Source organism: Peromyscus maniculatus, chromosome 22 (genome assembly GCF_049852395.1).
Source record: "Peromyscus maniculatus bairdii isolate BWxNUB_F1_BW_parent chromosome 22, HU_Pman_BW_mat_3.1, whole genome shotgun sequence".
Taxonomy (NCBI): domain Eukaryota; kingdom Metazoa; phylum Chordata; class Mammalia; order Rodentia; family Cricetidae; genus Peromyscus; species Peromyscus maniculatus.
This window is the reverse complement of record NC_134873.1, coordinates 16,015,709-16,036,494: the sequence shown is the minus strand read 5'-3', so window position 1 is coordinate 16,036,494 and position 20,786 is coordinate 16,015,709. Positions and strand designations below refer to the sequence as shown.

Sequence of the window (20,786 nt, the reverse complement as noted above, 5' to 3'; positions counted from 1 at the left end):
GTTAAGGCTATAGTGCAAGACTCTACCTCACCAAATGAGCAAAAACGAATAATAATAAAGAAATGGTATAACTTTTGTGTGAAAGAAGCACACTAAAGCTCCTTACACTTCAGGAGACCAACAGAATTTGAGAACAAGGTCCAGCTGGAGAACTCCATGTGTAATACATGTGGGGAGAAGAAACGTAAAATGACAACCGTGTGAAGGAAGGCCAAGGGAGGAAACACCCAGCCAGGCACACTTGACTTTCCAACCTCTCTAACAAACCCCACACACGGCCCAACCACCTCAGACAGACATGCTAGCTCCTGCATAAAAAGCTACTATTCCCAGAAGAAAAACACGTCACGTCGATTTTTTTCAACCTTCCACCCTTGCAGCCTTTCTCTTCCAGTACTTCACAATACTCAAAGTTGAATTAGCAATATATCGGACATTTTTCAGTCTTCCTTCTCCTCACCTTGTGCCTCATTTTACAATGATCTGTAAATTTTCTATCCATCATCTTTAAGATTTTCACTTTTGTATGGGGACATGTGTTGTGTCTATACACGTGAATGCAGGTGTCTGTGGACTCAGGGAGTTGGATCCCCCTGAAGCGCAAGTTACAGGTGGTTGTAAATGCTAGCCATGGGTACTGGGGATCAAATATGGGTCCTCCGCAAGAGCATTCCATGTTCTTGCCCGGAGGTGTACTCAGGAGGCAGAGGCAGGCGGATCTCTGTGAGTTCAAGGCCAGCCAGGTCTACAAAGCAAGTTCCAGAACAGGCTCCAAAGCTACGCAGAGAAACCCTGTCTGGAGGGCAGGGGGAGCATTCCATGTTCTTAGCCATTGGGCCAAATTGCTCCAGTCTTTACTCACCATTTTTAAACACTGAGGCCTTGAACACTCAAATTTTATTAACTTACCACTACACAGCTTCAACAACATATTTATTCTTTTTTTTTTTTTTGGTTTTTCGAGACAGGGTTTCTCTGTGTAGCTTTGTGCCTTTCCTGGAGCTCACTTGGTAGCCCAGGCTGGCCTCGAACTCACAGAGATCCGCCTGGCTCTGCCTCCCGAGTGCTGGGATTAAAGGCGTGCGCCACCAACGCCCGGCTCAACATATTTATTCTTATTCATGACTATACATTGTATTATCAAATTTTTGTTAAAGGAATATACATTTATCTCACAATTTCTATGTGTTATGGTTCCAAGCAGATGAAGTGGCCCTCTTAGAATCAGACCACGCTGTGAAAACCAAGTGTCACTGCAGAGTATGAACTCGGCTGAGCTGTGCGGTCCTCACTCCAAGGTCCTTCCCTGTCGTCTTTGCTGGACCTCAGCTGACACTCGCTCAACTCGTAAGGCCGCTTGCCACCTGTCCTCTTTCACACAGAGACCATAGCATGGCTGCTGGGCTTCTCTTGCTTGTTTTTTTGAGACAAGGTCTCACAACACAGTCCAGTACGGCCTAAAACTTACTATCTAACCCATGTGGACTCCAAGCTCCTGGCAAATCGGCCTCAGCCTCTCCGGTGTTAACCCACACCTTCTAGGATAAAAATTATTTCTCTATTTTACCCATTGCTTTTTACATAAAGACACAAAATACACAGTAGGGAAAACTTCATAGCATGCTCATGTATTTCACTGGAGTCAAGCTGGTGGCTCACACTGACTGTTGGTTTGGAGACCAAGCTGGGATGCATGGCAAATGCCAGGCCCAGCAGGATTACAAAAAAGACCCTATCTCAAAACCAAATCAAAAGCGAAGAAGGAAGAAAGGGAGCAGAAAGTACTAACAGCGCCCACAGGAACAGTGTTATTTGAAATTGAGTATCAATAAACCAGCTACTGCATAATTCAAACATCAGTGAGTTAGACTCCAGATGGAGGCCTGAGGATGTGGCTTGTCTGGCACATTGCCTGCCTGGCATACAGGAAGCCCTGGATTTCATTCCTAGCACTGCATGAGTCCAGGTACCACATAAACCTGTCGTGGTGGTGCCCACCTGAAATCCCAGCAGCACTCAGGAGGATCAGGAGTTCAAGGTCATCCTCAAACATACAGCCAGTTCGAGGCAGCCTAATCTACATGAGATCCTATCTCAAAATCTAAATGAATAAAATCACTTAATATCCCCATTTCTCACTCCTTCCCCCTCGCCAAAAACCCTCTCCCAAGGATCTCAAGCCCAGATGCCTCAAATTCATTATGAAGCAGAGAATAACTCTGACCCCTTGATTCTCCTATCTCCACCTCTTAAGCCCATACAAGATTATACCAACAACTCAGTTCATGCCATGAAACCATGCAGTGCTGGGGATAGAACCAATTCATTCTTGTTAGGCAAGCAATCTTCGGACAGAGCTACATCGCCAGCCCACAATTTATAATCTCTTAATGGTTTGAAAAATATTTCATAGGATTCCCAAAACCTAGAAAGAAGAAAAGTTAAAGACTGATCAATTTAATTCCATTAACATTAAATATATATGTGTAGATGTGCAGGGCTAGATAGAGAGATGGCTCAGCAGTTAAGAGCACTTCCTGCTCATGCAGAGGAACCACAGTTCAGTTCCCAACACCTAGGTCAGATGGCTCACAACCACCTCTAACTCCAGTTCCAAGAGGTCCTCTGTGGGCACCTGCACACACATGATACACACTCATACAGACACACACAAATAAAAGTAAATCTTGAAGTACTTATGTATGAGGGTGCACACTTGAGTACATGCCCAGGACAGGGGCCAATAAGATGGGTCAGTGTAGGTAAATGCCTTTGCCAAATAAGCCTGACCTCAGTCTGATCTTTTCCAAAACCCTCAGGAGGAGAAAACCAACTCACAAAAGCTGTCCTCTGCGCACAAACCCCAAATGAAGGTCAGATATCATCTGACTTTCTTTTTATAATACACACCAAACACACACAAAAAATCTGTACAGAAAAGAAAAATCTCCACAAATTCATTCAAAACAAAAAACAGGAAAATAGATCTGTAATATAACAAATTACCTTTATATATAAAAACACTCAGAAATTGACATGAAGGAAATCCCAACACTAGGGAGGTAGGGAGGTAGATGTCTTTAAAAAGACAGACAGACCAGGATATAGGAACTGGAGAGAGAACACAGTGGTTAAGAATATTTTGTTCTATACGGACCAATGGAATTGAATTGAAGACCTTGACATTAATCCACGCACATATGAACACCTGATTTTTGACAAAGGAGCCAAAACTATACAATGGAAAAAAGAAAGTATCTTCAACAGATGGTGCTGGCATGACTGGTTGTCAATATGTAAAAGATTACAAAGAGATCCATATCTGTCACCATGCACAAAACTCAAGTCCAAGTGGATCAAAGACCTCAACATACATCCAGTTACACTGAACTTGATAGAAGAGAAAGTAGGAAGTACTCTTGAACGCATTGGCACAGGAGGCCACTTCCTAAATATAACACCAGTAGCACAGACACTGGGAACAACAATTAATAAATGAGATGTTTTGAAACTGAGACGCTTTTGTAGGACAAAAGACACAGTCAATAAGACAAAACTACAGCCTACAGAATGGGAAAAGACCCTCACCAACCCCACATCTGACAGAGCACTGATCTCCAAAGTATATAAAGAACTCAAGAAACTAGACATCAAAATACTGAACAGTCCAATTAAAAAATGGGCTAAAGAGCTAAACAGAATTCTCAAAAGAAGAATCTCAAATGGCTGAAAGACATTTAAAGAAATGCTCAACATCCTTAGTGTGGGAGCCCGTTCTGGGGTTCCTCGTGGCTTTACCCAGCAGGTCCGAATAGAGGATGATCAGGACCACGGGCCTGAGTGCAGGTGTCTGAGATGGCCTGCACTTGGCTGTGCTGGGGGAGGAGGTCTTTTGCTCCACCCCTTGGCGTCTCTATAAAAACCCTGGACCAGAGACAGTCGGGGGCCCGTTGGAATAGGTTCCAGGCCCTCTCGAGGCTATCCTTCATTTTCTATCTGTTTATCTCCGCAAGATTCTCCGCTATAAATCCTTCTATCTAATATTTCCTGCTGCTCACACTCAAGAAAACTCTGGGAAGCTGTGGGGGTGGTGGGTAAACGCCCCACACCTTAGTCATCAGAGAAATGCAAATCAAAACGACTCTGAGATACCACCTCATACCTGTCAGAATGGCTATGACCAAAAACACTAATGACAGTCTATGTTGGAGAGGATGCAGAGCAAAGGAAACACTCCTCCACTGTTGGTGGGAGTGCAAACTTGTACAACCACTGTGGAAATCAGTATGGCGGTTTCTCAGAAAATTGGGAATTGATCTACCTCAATACCCAGCCATACCACTCTTGGGCATATACCCAAGGAATGCTCCATCATACCACAAAGATACATGCTCAACTATGTTCATAGCAGCACTATTCACAATAGCCAGAACCTGGAAACAACCTAGATCCCTGTAATTGAAGAATGGATTAAGAAAATGTGGTACATATACACAATGGAGTACTACTCAGCAGAGAAAAACAATGACAGCAGGAAATTTGCAGGCAAATGGATGGAACTAGGAAATATCATCCTGAGTGAGGAAACCCAGACCCAGAAGGACAACCATGGTATGTACTCACTCATAAGTGGATACTAGATATAAAGTAAAGGACAATCAGACTGCAACCCACAGAACCAGGGAGGCTACATAGCAGGGGGAACCCTAGGATGACTGTGGCTTATAAGAAGTTTTTACTCAATCACTGGGCAAGCCTCAGTGAAACATTTCACTATTAGGATAAAAATTTGTACTGTATCAAGCTGATGATAGAAAATAATAATAATAACAAACAAACAAAAAAGAATATTTTGTTCTTCCAGGACCCAAGTTTGGGCTAGGCAGCTCACTGCTCCAGCTTTGGGATATCTAACACCCTCTTCTAGACTCTGCAGGTACCTGCACCACATGGCATACACACAGAGAGACAAACACATACATATAAATAAAAACTAAAATTTTAAAGATCAGGAATAACATAGAAAAAGACTAAAGGTAAAATCTGAATAGCAAAGTTTACTGGCAAAACATACAAATATTGTATTTTTGTAAGTTGAAGAACATCTACAATCTCAGCTACTCAGGACACTGATGCAGGACCAGCCTGGGCTACACAATAAGTTCAAGTCCAGCCTGGACAACTTAGTGAGACTGTCTCAAAACTTAAAATGAGGGTCAGAGGCATGACACTATGGGTGCACATGAATGTAGCACCTGGCTAGCAAACACAAGGCCCTAAATTCAATCCCCAGTTTGAATATAACAATAAATAGTCAGCTGGGTGGTGGTGGTGGTGGTGGTGGTGGTGGTGGTGGTGGTGGTGGTGCATGCCTTTAATCCCAGGATTTAGGAGGCAGAGGCAGGCTCTGTGAATTCAAGGCCAGCCTGGTCTACAGAGTTCCAGGACAGGCTCCAAAGCTACACAGAGAAATCCTATTTAAAAAAAAAAAATGTAATAATAGTCAATAAACATGGGAAATTACTTTAATTCTGTATTATCCAATAATAGCCATATACCGATATTTTTGTTTGTTTGGTTTTGTTTTGTTTTGGAGACAGGGTTTCTCTGTGTAGCTTTGGAGCCTGTCCTGGAACTCACTCTGTAGCCCAGGCTGGCCTTGAACTCTGGAGATCCGCCTACCTCTGCCTCTGCCTTTCGAGTGCTGGGATTAAAGGCATGTGCCACCACCGCCTGGCCCACATACTGATTTTTAGCAGTAATTAAGATTAAATAAAATGTTAAATGCAGTTTGTAATCACAGTGGCCATTTTAGGTGTTCAAAGGCCATGGAATATTTTTAGCACACGACAACACAGATACCATTATAATTCTGACATAAGTGTATCCCCAAAAGGCTCAAGTGTTGAAGACTTGGCTCCTAATGAGTCAGTGTTCAGGTGGGGGGATTCAAGGAAGTGAATGGATCATGAAGGCATGGTTTCATCAAAGGGCAAATTCACTGATGGATCTGCAATCTGATAGATTTATTATGCAGCGGAAATGTTAAAGAGGTAGGGCCTGGTTACAGAGTTTCTCTATGTAGCCTTGGCTGTCCTGGAACTCTCTCTGTAGACCAGGCTGGCCTCTAGCTCACAGAGATCCACCTGCCTCTGCCTCCCATCACCCGGCAAGGTCGGGCCTAGTTTTAAAAAGTATGTCGTAAGCCGGGAGTGGTGGTACATTCCTTTAACCCCAGCACTAGAAGGCAGAGAAAGACAGATCTCGGAGCTCAAGTTCAAGACCAGTCTAGTCTACAGAGCAAGTTCCAGGACAGCCAGTGGTATGTAGAGAGACCCTGTCTCAGATAGATAGGGTGGGTGGGTGGATGGGTGGGTAGGTCCAATAAAGTAGGTCCTTGGGCATAGGGCACATGCACTACGTTGTCCCAGTTTGTCTCTGTGTCTGTGCACTGGCTTGCTAGCACTTGCACACTCTTTCCAACCCTGCCATCATGAGACTTTGTCTCAAAAAAAAGGAAGGTGGCAGCAATTTAGTTATTACCATGAGAAGATATCCATGATATTCATAAAGAAATTATAGAACTTTATGTAATATACACCCTCCACCTGCTTGTATGTTTAGCAAAATGTCAATCTTAGCTAACTTGAGTAGCATTTTTTAAAACATTTATTTTATTTTATATGTATGAGTGTTTTGCCTGCATGTATGTGTGTCTGGTGTCCAGGGTCAGCAGAAAGCATTGGACCCCCTAGAACTGGAGTTATATAGATGGTTGTGAGCCACCATGTGGGTGCTGGGAACTGAACCTCGGTCCTCTGCAAGAGAAACAAGTGCTCTTACACTGAGTCATCTCTCCAGCTCCAAACTGAGCATCTCTAGTATTTTAGTATGCACACTTTTCAGTAAACTAGACTCATCTGAAATTACTTACTTACTTCTGTTTTTTTATTTAAATAAAGAGTTTATATAAATTTTATAGCATTGTTTTTTTCTTTTATTTCTGAGGGAGTTTCATGTAGCCTAGGCCATCCTCAAACTTTACATAGTTGAACCTGGCCTTGAATTTCTGATCCTGCTGAGAGCTTGGGTTATAGACATGAGGCACCATGGGGGCTTCTATATTTGATTTAAAGGGTGTAATTAATACTCTTTAAGTCATATTTTAAAAGTTTTTAAGTTTAGTATATTCAGTAACCTGGAACAAAGCACAACCATCTGTAACTGCAGTTCCAGAGGACCAGACACCCTCTTCTAATCCCAGGTGTGCATGTGGTGCACAGACATGCAGACAGGATATACATACACATGAAATAAATTTACAAAATTTTGAATTCAGGTGTGCATGGTGGCCCCATACAAATAATACTAGTACTTGGAAAGTGGAGATGGGGGAGGCCTGGGCAAGCTGGCCAGATACACATGTAGACCAACTGGCAAGCTTCCAGTTTAGTGGGAGACCATGTCTCAGTAAATAAAGGGGAGAGCAACTGAGAAAAGCAACTGACAGTAGCATCCTCTGGCCTCCACATGCACATCTAGATACACACAGACAGACATCCCTCCCCCAAAACGGCAGCAGAAAAGTAAAATCATTTTTTTTTAAATGGGGAGGAGATACTCTGTAAAGGTGCATTCGGGTACAAGTGCTCTTAAACACTGAGCCATTTCCCCAGCCTACTATTTCTCTGTGTTGTTTTGGAGCCTTTCCTGGAACTCGTTTTGTAGCCCAGGCTGGCCTCGAACTCACAGAGATCCGCCTGGCTCTGCCTCCCGAGTGCTGGGATTAAAGGCGTGCGCCAATACCACCCTGGCGTCTAATCTCGGTCTTTTAAACACTATTTTTCATATAGATATCTGGGGCACAAAATAAGTAAATGTTCTAATTTATTATTTCAGAAAATAAAACAGATGCAAAATTATTCTTCCTGGTTGTCACAATTTCCCAATCATTAAACTATTTAACCCAAAAGATAATTCACAAGGTACTGTACAGATTGAATCAGACATGGTAGTATGTGCTTATGATCCCAACCCTGGAGAGGCTGAGGTAAGAGATCACCTCAAGTTTAAGGCCAGCCTGGATTATACAATGGGCTCTTAATTAGGCAGAGCTACAAAGAGTCCATCTCAAAAACCAAACAAATGCCCGGTGGCGGCAGTGGCGGCAGCAGCACATGCCTTTATTCCCAGCACTCGGGAGGCAGAGCCAGGCGGGGATCTCTGTGAGTTCGAGGTCAGCCTGGTCTACAGAGTGAGTTCCAGGAAAGGCACAAAGCTACACAGAGAAACCCTGTCTCGAAAAACCAAAAAAAAAAAAAAAAGGTTAACAAAAAGATATAAAGATTGCTGAGATTCCCGAAATCTTACTGCTTCCAATGCTAAGGACTGCCTGGGCTACAAAGTGAAACCTGATCTCAAAAAACTAAAGCCTAATAAGTAAGTAAAATTAATTCACCTAACTAATTTTGGGATTTGCATACTTTTAACTAAAATAGCATCTTCTCTTTCATTAACAGGAAGCAGTCAATGAGGTGTCCCTGAAGTAGAAAGTAAAACTTCTGTGGAAGAGAAACTCCTCACCACCAAAATATTATTTCTAGAGATGTTTGTTAGGGGAAACTACCAATACTGTCACAAAGACAAATTCCAAGTGGGCGGGAAGAGCACCTGCCTAGTATGCATGATGCCCAGGTTCTATCCTGAGCATCCCATAAAAGTGGGCAAGGTGGTGCCTGCCTATAAACCCAGCACACAAGGAGCAGAGGCAGGAGGATTGCTGCAAATCGGAGGCAACCATTAATGTGAGATTCTAGCCCAAAGTAAGCTAATAAATGTATATAGGGGAAGCATTCAACAACAACGACAAAAATGCAGATTGAATAAACCATATAATTCAGATTTGGGGAAACAAGACTAGGCAGGAGTAAAGGAGTGAACTGAGTTCTTTTTTTCTTCTTCATACTTTCCAATTTTCTCCATGATGAACATTACTTTTGAGTTCTGAAAGTCTCATTTAAAAACAGAAACCAGGATCCGGGCAATGTGGTGCAATCCCAGCACTTGGGAGGCAGACTCGGGGAATCTCTGAGTTCAAGGCCAGCCTGGTCTGTCTGCTAAAAGAAACAGTTATTTACAGTGATCTACAGTGTTATACGGTGGGCTCAAGGACTGCCAGGACTAGACAGAGAAACCCTGTCTCTGAAAACCAGAAAATAGATTAATAACTAAACCAAGACCAGCGAAGTTGCTCAGTGAGTAAAAGTGCTGGCCAGCAAGACTGAGAACCTGCAAACTCCCACAAGTTGTCCTCTCACTTCTGCATGTGCTCCATGGCCATCTGCACATGCCCCGCCCCTAAGACAGACAGACAGACAGACACACACACACACACACACACACACACACTTGTTTAAAGGAGAAAATAACACCTTATAACCTGTAAGGCTTCACTTACTAAGACCCAACTTGTTGTCCATTTATAAAAGAGGTTGAAATGCTACTAATGTTTAATGTCCTGTTATTTTTTTTACACTTGCAATGATGGAATTTCAATTTCTCCTTAAAGTAACGTTTCTTCGTAAATACACGTTTTTAACTTTCTTTTTCAAAACAAGACTTCACACTAACACTCATTCTGAAATGATTTCTAAATTCCGTATAACAAAATTGTGGGCGGGGGCGGGGTGTGTGTGCCCACTAAACACAATTTCGTCGGTCCACCTTCACTTTGGCTAAAGAAAAGTGGAGGCCCGGTAAACTACACGTCCCACCATGCATTGCTGCCTTATTCAGAGTAGGTCTCTACGGAAACAGAAAAAAAAAAAAAATTCTCCAAGTCCCACCTGTTACTTCGTTTCTAAACACCTCCTGCACTTTCAGCTCGGACGGCAAACACAAAAGCCTCGTGACCTGCCGTTGGCTCCCAGAGCCAGATAAGCGGGGGCCCCGGGGTCTGGTGGCACCAGCGCCTCGGCGGGGGGAAACGCCACCGAGCTCCAGCGCTCCCCTCTCCTTTCCGGGGCTGGATGCACGCACAAGCCTCCTCCTGCCTGCATCCAATCGGGGCTCTCCAAGGCGCACAAGGGAGAAGAACCGGTTACTGGGCAAGCACAACACACCGTGCCGAAACAAGGGCTAGCAGTGCGGGGGCGCCGGCGACGTGACCCCCGACAGGGCAACCTCGGAACACCGAGGGGTCCGCTCGCAGCCCCCGGGAGAACCGGCAGCCAGCCGCGCCACCAACCCCCTCGCGCCGGCGCCCCGCTCTCCTCGGCGCTCGCCAACGCGACCCTAACCGCCGTCCTCTGCGCGCGCTTTCGAGCCCCTCAGCCCGGCCGCGGGGCCAAGTGACCTCCCTTCCCCGGAGACCGGCAGCCCGGCGAGAAAGCCAACTCCTCCCGCCGGCCTTGCCCTCCGCGCCCCGCTCCTTACCGTCTTGGCGGCCTCCGCCCAGGTCCTGCCCTTCTTCCTACGGCCCTTTTCCCTCATGTCGGGTCCTGAACTGACTGGGAGGCTTCCGTGCCCCGGCTCCGGCTGCCTTCCCTTGCCTGCTGCGCCCTGCACCGCTTTTCCCGCGGGGCGGGGAAAGGTGGGGGGAAAAGGGGAAGTCGGACCGGAGAAGCAACTCAGCGGAGACGCGGCCACGGAGGCGCGCGGTGGCGGGGGTGGAGGGGGGGGGTTCTACGGGGCGGCCGGTCCTGCTGCTGCTGCTGCTGCTGCTGCTGCCACTGCTAACGCCGCTGCCATATTGGGTTCTTACTGTACAGGCAGCCGCTGTGGTCATGTGATCGCTCCCGCGCGGCCGTCACTACTGTACGCAGCCGGGCTGCGCGAACGAGCGCGCACTTGCGCGCGCGCGCGCGTCCCCGCCTCCTCCTCCTCCTCCCCCCCCCGCCCCCTAACTCCCGAGCCTCGGCGTCAGAGCCGGCTGTCCGGAGCGGCTTCGCCACGCCCCTGCACTTCCGGTCTCGGGCCCGGCTCCGGCGCATGCGCGAGATGGAGGGCGGGCCCTCCAGCGTCTGTGAGGAGGGGGAGTGTCGGATGTTTTGGCGGTCACACCCACCGCGAAGATCCGCCGGCGGAAACGGAATTGGCTCCTTCCGGGGCGGGGGAAAGGCTGAGTGAGCGGTTGCTGACCGTGTGTGTGCGCGAGGGGCGGCTCCGGAGACTTAAAGAGCCCGACGCTCGCCTAAGGGATCCGGCCAAGTACCGTTCCGATAAACTTCAGGTTTTGTTTTATTGTGGAACGATCTTAAACTCCAGGTCCTGTTTTCCCGTTACTGGTAATTACAGGCATGCACCCCTGTGCCCTTGAGCTCATTTTTACAAACTAAATCTTTTTAAAAGATGTACAGCAAGCAGTTCTCGTCTATAATTAATCTCAGTTTAGTACATGAGATAGGTTAGATTGAGTCACTCAAATCTCGCGTATAGAATGTGGAGAAACCAAAACCAGGTTGTTAGCTCACAAGACTTGCCTCTCAAACTTGGGTGACTTTTTTCAGGCCACTAGAAACCAGTTACATTTTTACATGTAACTCATCTCATCAAAGAAATGTCTTTTACCTCAGTGAACTCAGCCCATGGCACGGTGCCTGTATGTATCAGGCATCCGTTAAATATTTGTTGAATGATTCAGCTATGACTGGTCAAGGACTACTCATTCATAATGTCAGTAATACCCTCTTGAAAAATCTAGAACATGGCATTTACCTAAAGGTTTTTGTTTGTTTGGTTGTTTGGTTGTTTGGTTGGTTAGTTGACTGATTTTGGTTTTTGATTTTTGTTTTGGTTTGGTTTCTTTTTTGAGGTGGTTTCTTCGTGTGACTTTGGCTGTCCTGGAACTCACTCTGTAGACCAGGCTAGCCTCGAACTCACAGAGATCTGCCTGCCTCTGCCTCCCGAGTGCTGGGATTAAAGATGTATGCCACCACCGGCTGAAAGTATTTGTTGTTAATGATACAGGATGCATGTATAGGGGGCTAGGAATAAACCTCAGTGCAAACATTCCTGCCTCCCCTGGATACTGGGTATTAAAACTGCAGACTAGCACAAGCTTTGTACCACTCAGCTATACTCCCAACCATTTTGTTGTTGTTTTTGAGACAGTCTCCCTAAATTATCCACATGGTTCTTTATTTTTCTATTATCAGCTTGATACAGTACAAATTCTTTTTTTTTTTTTTTTTTTTTTTGGTTTTTTCGAGACAGGGTTTCTCAGTGTAGCTTTGCGCCTTTCCTGGAGCTCACTTGGTAGCCCAGGCTGGCCTCGAACTCACAGAGATCCGCCTGGCTCTGCCTCCCGAGTGCTGGGATTAAAGGCGTGCGCCACCACGCCCGGCTCAAATTCTTATCCTAATAGTGAAATGTTTCACTGAGGCTTGCCCAGTGATTGAGTAAAACCAAAAGTTATTATAAGCCACAGTCATCCTAGGGTTCCCCCTGCTAGGTAGCCTACCTGGTTCTGTGGGTTGCAGTCTAATTGTCCTTTACTTTATATCTAGTATCTACTTATGAGTGAGTACATACCATGCTTGTCCTTCTGGGTCTGGGTTTCCTCACTCAGGATGTTTTCTAGTTCCATCCATTTGCCTGCAAATTTCATGCTGTCATTGTTTTTCTCTGCTGAGTAGTACTCCATTGTGTATATGTACCACATTTTCTTAATCCATTCTTCAAATGACAGGCATCTAGGTTGTTTCCAGGTTCTGGCTATTGTGAATAATGCTGCTATGAACATAGTTCAGCCTGTATCTTTGTGGTATGATTGAGCATTCCTTGGGTATATGCCCAAGAGTGGTATGGCTGGGTCTTCAGGTAGATCGATTCCCAATTTTCTGAGAAACTGCCATACTGATTTCCACAGTGGTTGTACAAGTTTGCACTCCCACCAACAGTGGAGGAGTGTTCCCTTTGCTCCGCATCCTCTCCAACATAGACTGTCATTAGTGTTTTTGATCATAGCCGTTCTGACACGTGTAAAGTGATATCTCAGAGTTGTTTTGATTTGCATTTCCCTGATGATTAGGGATGATGAGCATTTCTTTAAGTGTCTTTCAGCCATTTGAGATTCTTCTTTTGAGAATTCTGTTTAGCTCTTTAGCCCATTTTTTAATTGGACTGTTCAGTATTTTGATGTCTAGTTTCTTGAGTTCTTTATATACTTTGGAGATCAGTCCTCTGTCAGATGTGGGGTTGGTGAAGGTCTTTTCTCATTCTGTAGGCTGTCTTTTTGTCTTATTGACTGTGTCTTTTGTCCTACAAAAGCTTCTCAGTTTCAAAACGTCTCATTTATTAATTGTTGTTCTCAGTGTCTGTACTACTGGTGTTGTATTTAGGAAGTGGCCTCCTGTGCCAATGTGTTCAAGAGTACTTCCTACTTTCTCTTCTGTCAGGTTCAGAGTAACTGGATTTATGTTGAGGTCTTTGATCTACTTGGACTTGAGTTTTGTGCATGGTGACAGATAGGGATCTCTTTGTAATCTTTTACATGTTGACATCCAGTTATGCCAGCACCATCTGTTGAAGATACTTTCTTTTTTCCATTGTATAGTTTTGGCTTCCTTTGTCAAAAATCAGATGTTCATATGTGCATGGATTAATGTCAAGGTCTTCAATTCAATTCCATTGGTCTGTATGTCAGTTTTTTGCCAGTATCCAGTTCTTGAATTGCTTCTGTAGCTTTGGCAGCCTTTGAACTTGCCATCCTCATTGCTCAGCCTCTCGAGAACCTGGGGTTACAGGCCTTCACTTGAAGGCAGAACTCTAGAGATAGCCTGTTGTCTAGCATGTAAGAGTCACTAGATGGGTTCCAGCAATTCATATAGCCTTTTTCTATTATTGGCAATATTTCCTGTGTCAAAAATGGTGTCCTTGTCACCTTGTCTTCCTACCACTCAGGCATTAAAACCATGAGGTCTGCTGAGAAGCAAGTTCCAGGTCAGCCCTGGCTGTATGAGACCCTGTGTCAAAAAAGAACCAACAATAAAAAGTGTGTGTGTGTGTGTGTGTGTGTGTGTGTGTGTGTGTGTGTGTGTATGTGTGTATGTGATAAATGTGGGTTCCTTTGTGGCTTTTTGAAACAGGGTGTCTCTCTTTGTAGCCCTGGCTGTCATGGAACTTGGTAAGGGGACTTAGACTGGCCTGGAACTCACAGAGATCACCTGCCTCTCTCTGCCTCCTGAGTGTTGGAATTAAAGGGGTGCATCATCACACCCAACCTACATGTGGATTTTTTTTTTTTTTGAGTAAAAGATTGATACCTTTCCTGGAATTTTAAATTTATCTTTACTTATTTATACTAGGGAACAAATCCAGGACTTGAACATGTAGGCAAGTGCTCACCCACTGAGTTTACATCCTTACCTCTCAGTTCAAAAGGGCTATATTAACTAGAAAGAAAAAAAAAGGTTGAGAGACCATCAACTACTGATCACAGGATTCTGGCAATTGATACGTATATATATTTTCACCAATCCCTTTAATAACTCACAGCACTATACATAAGATTCATGGTACATGCCACCTCAGTACAAAGCCTGTCTCTAGTCAACTCAAGAAGGCCCAACTCAAGCCAAACCAGGGAGACCTCTAAGAGCTTGAGGCCCTAACCAGTCTTGACCAATTTGCCAATGCTTGCCTAAAGTCAGTTCATGACTGGGAACCGGCTCTACATTGGTTCTGCTCAAAGTCCATGCCTCTGACCCTACATGGAGCAATAGCAATGGCATTATGTGACAGACATTTCCTGGGGAAACACAGAGACACAACACATTCATCTACTCACCCCAGTAAGAGAGCCCACAACAGACCAAAGTATCCGGGACTGTGGGGGTCCAGCCCCTCGATAGTACCTTCCCAGGGTCCAGGAAAAATCTACAACCAACTGATAATTAATCTTTGATAAAAAGAAATGAATCTATGTACACAAAACTCCTTAGTCCATACACTTTATTCTTCTGAGTCAGTTCTCTCTCTACAAGCTTCTATTCTGCTCTCATGTCCAGCTCCTTTCTTACCTGATTTCTCTCTACATTTACCTGCTGTCCCCTCTAGGTTCTATTTTATTGCTTCATCTTAGTTCTACCCCTTTAGGTTCTCATCCATCTAGTTCTTTCCCATATCAGCTCCTCTCCCATCTCCTTCTCTCTCACCTTGTTTTTCCCCATCTGGCTGTCCCTCATCTTCCATCTCATTCTTCTAGTACTCTCTTCAGTACTCTCTTCTAGCCCTTCAATCTAGTTCTTCCCCATCTCAGTTTGTTCCTCTGTACCTATCTAGTTCTTCCATTCTCTTTTCTCTTCTCCGTCTCCTTATTCTCTCAGTTCTCTATGTTCCTCCTAAGTCTCCCAGGAATCCAGTTATAAACCCAAGCAATAACAATCCCCTGGTCGAGCAAGGTCACCAGGCTTGAATTCTAAGGGGTCATAAAGGCAGGTAAGCATTTTCCTCAGGCAGTGACCACCAGGCTTTCTTTTACAACCCAAAAGGGGAGTGGTGAAAGAGGAGGTCAACTGAGTGCTAATGACCGTTAGTGTATGAAAAAGGAGATCTATGTGCTCAGGCTACATTCCTAGAAGTGGTTAGGTAAGAAGTTAGGGGTCTATAAAGTTAGTAAGGCTGTAAGAAAGGAGGGTCTGAGCTAAATTGTGTAAAGCTGTTACTTAAGGTCCACCTGACCTAGGTGGTGTCTCCTTGTGGAATTTACCTTCAATCAGGAGACTAGCATGTGGTGGTCTGGACTGTTATTTCTGTTAGTCCTTGAAAGTGGCTAAGGGATATATCTGATTCCAGTGCTGAAAGGGGAGAAACAGATGGGCTGGGGGGAAGGAAGCCTTTCCTGAGGCTGTTCTCCAAATACCTAGAATGTGTATGTCCAGAGAGTGATCAGTCCACACAGTTAGCAATTCTTAGGGAAAAATCAATTGGGAAAACTATGAAGGCACACATGATTTTCATAACAGAAGACAGCTGATATATAACAAGCCAAATAACACCAAAAGCTCCTTGGAATTTGGCTTCCTCTGGAGGAATTCCCTGATCCCTCCAGGTAGTGGCTTTGCCATAACCAGCTGAGTTCTTATGATATATATATTCCTGTGACCCATAGCAGTTTCCGTTTTTTTCATATAGTGAAAAAAAATAAGGATAATGTTTCATTCTCTCTAGGGCTGTGAACATGTATGTAGATAAACTCAAATTTGGAGATGACTTGAAAAATTATAAGTAATAATTAATATTGATATTTAATCAATATTGTATCAATAATATATATATTTATAATCAACAGTCTATATAGATGGCAGGCTGAGGAGTAATTTAACCATCTAATAAATATAATAATATATATAAACATAATAAATAAATAAAATAGGTATAGTTGTATATAGTTAGAATATATCTGTGCTAAAAGGGGAGCAGAGGAGTAACATAAAAAAATCAATCATTAACTAGTATGGCATAATATGGTCAAAAGTGTCTAAATACTATGATTGTGACTTAGCAAAAAGAAATGGTTAGTTTGGAACATTAACTCTATTAATCTTTGATTAGTGGTATTAATTTGGTTAAACTGTGTTTTAAAGAGGGATAGTTAAAGAGTTACCTGAGTTAGTCATGAGCATCTGTGGGAATAAGGCTGCAGCTGAAGCTTACTTAATTTAAATTTATAATCAATGCAATATTAAATAAACTATTAGCTGTGAGAAAACAGTAATAACCTGTGTCAGGGTATACATGGCAAGACTTACATACTGAACAATTGTACATGAGGAGAATATCTGATATATCTGATAATACATAAGTTTCAGGATCATGGGCAGAACTTATACAATTAATAATAGAGCATTTTTTAAGGGCAGTCCAGCCCTTGGGCTGGAGAGTTCAGTTCAGAAATAGGGGTACGTGACAAAGGGGGCTGTAGAAATCTCTCATGGTTATTTCCTGCTGATATGGGGGCAAAGGTGGGGGTCTGAAATGCAGTGGAAACCCAGGAAACACAGGCTGTTTTAGACTCTGTGAGACACGCAGTGTAGCAGAATTTTCTGTCTCGTGGGCTGGAGGGTGGGATGCAGATCTGCAGCTAGACAACATGTCTGTGGTCCAGATGTAGACAACCTGTATCTCTTTAAATGGTTAGAATTTCTGCTGGAAACAAATGTATGTATTAATGGTAGAACATGCAGCCGAGGAGTTTTAAAGAGGAAACTTTTTCTCTTAGGTGTACCTATGGAATATTAAATGCATGGTTAGCAGGTGAGAGGAGATATCAGGCCAAGGAGAGAAGGAAAGTTCCCCTCCCTACCCCAGAGAAGAAAAAGAAAATATGTAAGTGGGAGATGTAAACTGCAGTCAGGTTGCATTCCTCCTGGTCTTTTTGGCTTGTGAGTATTGGCAAATTTTGATCTCCTAGAACTTACAAGAACCTTCTTAATAGACAAAATCTTAGACATGTTAGCAATATAACAGTGGTAAATTTTGTGAGAGCAAAATTATGAATCCTTGGAGTCTCAACAAAACATCAGGATAGGCAGAGAATGAAATGTGATATATACATACATACATACATACGTACATACATATATAGTCTCATTTATCTTTTGACAAAAATTAATAAAATACATTTAGAACAGAATTATTATTTCTAATCATATTTCTATAAGTTTTATACCATTGATGAAAGTTCATCAAAAGGATCTGGAATTGTATCTATTTATTCATATTCAAAGCTCAATATTTAAGAATCTAGAGGTAAATAACAGCCTGTATTTGGACTGGCAGCTTTAGAGCGCCTTTGTCCTGCAGTGGCCTAGTATATGGTGTGACCAGGCGATCCAGGATTCATAAGATGGGTCAATATCCTGTGAAGACATGTAGGCATATCCTCCTCCTGACAGTATGAAAACATCAGGACCTTTTCAAATACCAGTGAGAAGATCACAGAGGCTTAGGTGTGACTTTGTGGCTTGGCCTGGGGGTAATAAGGAATGCCTGTAGTGGGGGATCTGAAAAATTAAGCACCAATTTTTAAGAGCTCTTGAAGTATATGTAAGGCTGTTGTCTATAAATGAGCTCTAGGCCTTCCTAAAATTGGAAAGCAGTGAAATAAATGATGTATTACTTCTTATTTAATAACCATAAATCATAAGGACATAAGCCTCATGGGTGAGCTTCCATTTTGTGGGGGCCCGTTCTGGGGTTCCTCGTGGCTTTACCCAGCAGGTCCGAATAGAGGATGATCAGGACCATGGGCCTGAGTGCAGGTGTCTGAGATGGCCTGCACTTGGCTGTGCTGGGGGAGGAGGTCTTTTGCTCCACCCCTTGGTGTCTCTATAAAAACCCTGGACCAGAGACAGTCCGGGCCCGTTGGAATAGGTTCCAGGCCCTCTCGAGGCTATCCTTTATTTTCTATCTGTTTATCTCCGCAAGATTCTCCGCTATAAATCCTTCTATCTAATATTTCCTGCTGCTCGCACTCAAGAAAACTCGGGGAAGCTGTGGGGGTGGTGGGTAAACGCCCCACAGAATGGCGCCGTGAACAGGGACTAAAGAAAAAAAGGGACTAAAGAAAAAAAGGGACTAAAGAAAAAAAGGGACTAAAGAAAAAAAGGGACTAAAGAAAAAAAGGGACTAAAGAAAAAAGGGACAAAAAAAAGGGGGGACTAAAGACAAATGAACAGGGACTTAAGACAAAGTAATAGGGACTAAAGATAAAGGAAAATAATAGTTTTATTACAGAGTTTTTGGTGAAAGTGCTGAGTCAGCCCTGCCAGTGGAAAGGCATGCCGGTGTTATGGAATATATATATTTTTATATATATTTTTTTTGGGAAGGCAGGGGTTTTATCCTCGAGAGAAAAGGAAAGCGGACTGGAAGGATGTCCGATGCTGCAGCGAAATTCTCTTCTGTCAAAATTTTCTATCTTCTATCCCTTTCTCAATTTCTATCTGTGATAAGTATAAGATATAGGGTAGTAATATAGTTTAGGGAAAACTTAGAAGTATAAGATTGTGTAGGAAAAAATAAGTAAGGCAACTAGACAGAAAAACTCTTCAATTTTCTAACTTTGGGGGCTTTGAAAGCAAACTGGGGAAAAAATCTTTCTTTGGGCTTTACGGGTAGTAAAAAAGCTCTTCTTTGAGCTTATGGGGAAGAAAAAGTTTCCTATGGAAGCTTTTGACCTGGGGACAGCTGAAATGCTAAATCCAAGTGGCAGGAGAAAGTGATTTCTCCCTGAGGCAAAAATGGGGGTGTAAGAAGTCAAAGTTTAAAGTTGGGAAGTTTTGGGAAAAGTTGGTCTTTCTCCTGGGGGGGAAAAAAATCTTTCTCTTGAACTATAAAGCTTTTCTTGGAAAATTTGGGGGAAAAAAATCTCTCTAAAAAGCCTTAATCTTTCTCAAAAGCTCTCTTAAACTTAAAAACTAAATTTGTCCTTCTGGGAGATGATAAAAATTAGAATCACCTGAAGATATTAATATGGGGACCACCTGTGATTAGCTCTAAGGGAAAACAACAAACCTCTTAAGACAGCAAAACCTAAGTTCTTTCAAGCTTTAAAAATCCTCCCTGCAATGCAGGAGGCAAGGACAAATTTCTAAAAACCCCTTCTAAGCTCTGTCTCTTCAAGCTAGTAAAAGACAGTGGGTCAGAGTACCCTGAGGGAAACGCTTGGGGAGAGTAAGGGTGAAGAGCTAGCTATAGAGAGCCCAAAAGGGCAGGAAACTTTACCTGAAAAAAGCAGAAAAAACAGGCTTTTCAGTTACGGCCGAGCTGAGGCAGCAAAGGTTTTGAGTGAGCATTTCAGAATGAAAAGGTGCTCCTAATAATCGCTCTAATGCAAAGATCCCCTGAAGCAATGCAAACTGTTAGCATTGTATCCTCGCTTCTGAGCAAAAACCCAGAGGTGACTGGCCAGCGTCTCTGAGTTGGAGTGCATTTCGGGGATACTAGGGTTCCTGCAGTTGTAAACTTCCTGGAGCACAGAGCTGAGGCAGGAAGGTGCAGGACCCAGGGGAAGATTGCTAATGAACAAAGCAAGCTAAAGCCTGTGGGAACGGCACAGTTGTCCACTTTCCTACAAGTCCCGGGTTGAAAGGTCCACAACTACAAAAAGAAACCTGAGAAAAGCTTTCCTATCAGAGAAAGGACCTTTCTGGGAAAACAGTAAAGCTGAACTGTGTCTGAAGCAGTCATGCTGCCGAGTCAGAACGCTGTCTGGGGAAAGAGCCCAGCCAGGGCAGAACAGAACTAACCAGGAGTAAAGCTTTCTTTTCTGTCAGAGAAAGCATCTCTTTGAGAAAAGCTTTGTTTCAACTGACTCCTGATGAGATGAGGGAGTGTAGCCCTGAGGGGTGATTGCCTCTGGCATAAGCTCTGTCCTTGAGCAACCAGACAAGCAAACACAACCCACTGGGGGACTGGGCCAGGTGAAGGCCTGATGAGGCAAAGTACCCGTCCTAATGGGAGTTTAGAAATGGCAAAAACCTCCCTTGTTAGATTTTCAGTCTGTATGCAAACCACACAGACCCCGAAAACAGAAACGGACAAAAAACCCCTACCTTCAGTAGCAGGGAAAGCCGCCACTGTAGTGTCGGAAACTGTTTCTGGGGTAGAGGGGATAAACTGAAACCAAACTGGGAACTGTCTGGGAGAAAGACTCTGAAGAAACAGAGAAGGGACATAATCCTCCCCAGAAAATATGTGACCTGAAAAGCTGCTAGAGTTTGAGGCAGATTCGGGGGGAGAAAAAAAGCCCCTACCTCCAAAGGCAGCTAGCAGAGGTACAG

General features: G+C 43.8%; 1 protein-coding gene across 4 annotated transcripts in view; it reads right to left on the bottom strand.

Annotated features, from left to right (window-relative positions):
* The window catches only part of LOC121826268 (putative Polycomb group protein ASXL2), a 142,338-nt gene that overhangs the window by 79,890 nt on the left and 41,662 nt on the right, over positions 1-20,786 (bottom strand). Inside the window, exon 1 of one of the 4 annotated variants that reach the window (XM_076558759.1) lies at positions 10,435-10,816. The exons of 2 other annotated variants lie outside the window; for them this stretch is intronic. In XM_076558759.1, coding sequence (XP_076414874.1) covers positions 10,435-10,491 — 57 coding nt within the window. In that variant the 5' untranslated portion in view covers positions 10,492-10,816. Of the gene's footprint in view, positions 1-9,845; positions 10,270-10,434; positions 10,817-20,786 lie in introns of those variants that run through there. One more of the 4 variants, XM_076558760.1, reaches the window with a different exon arrangement.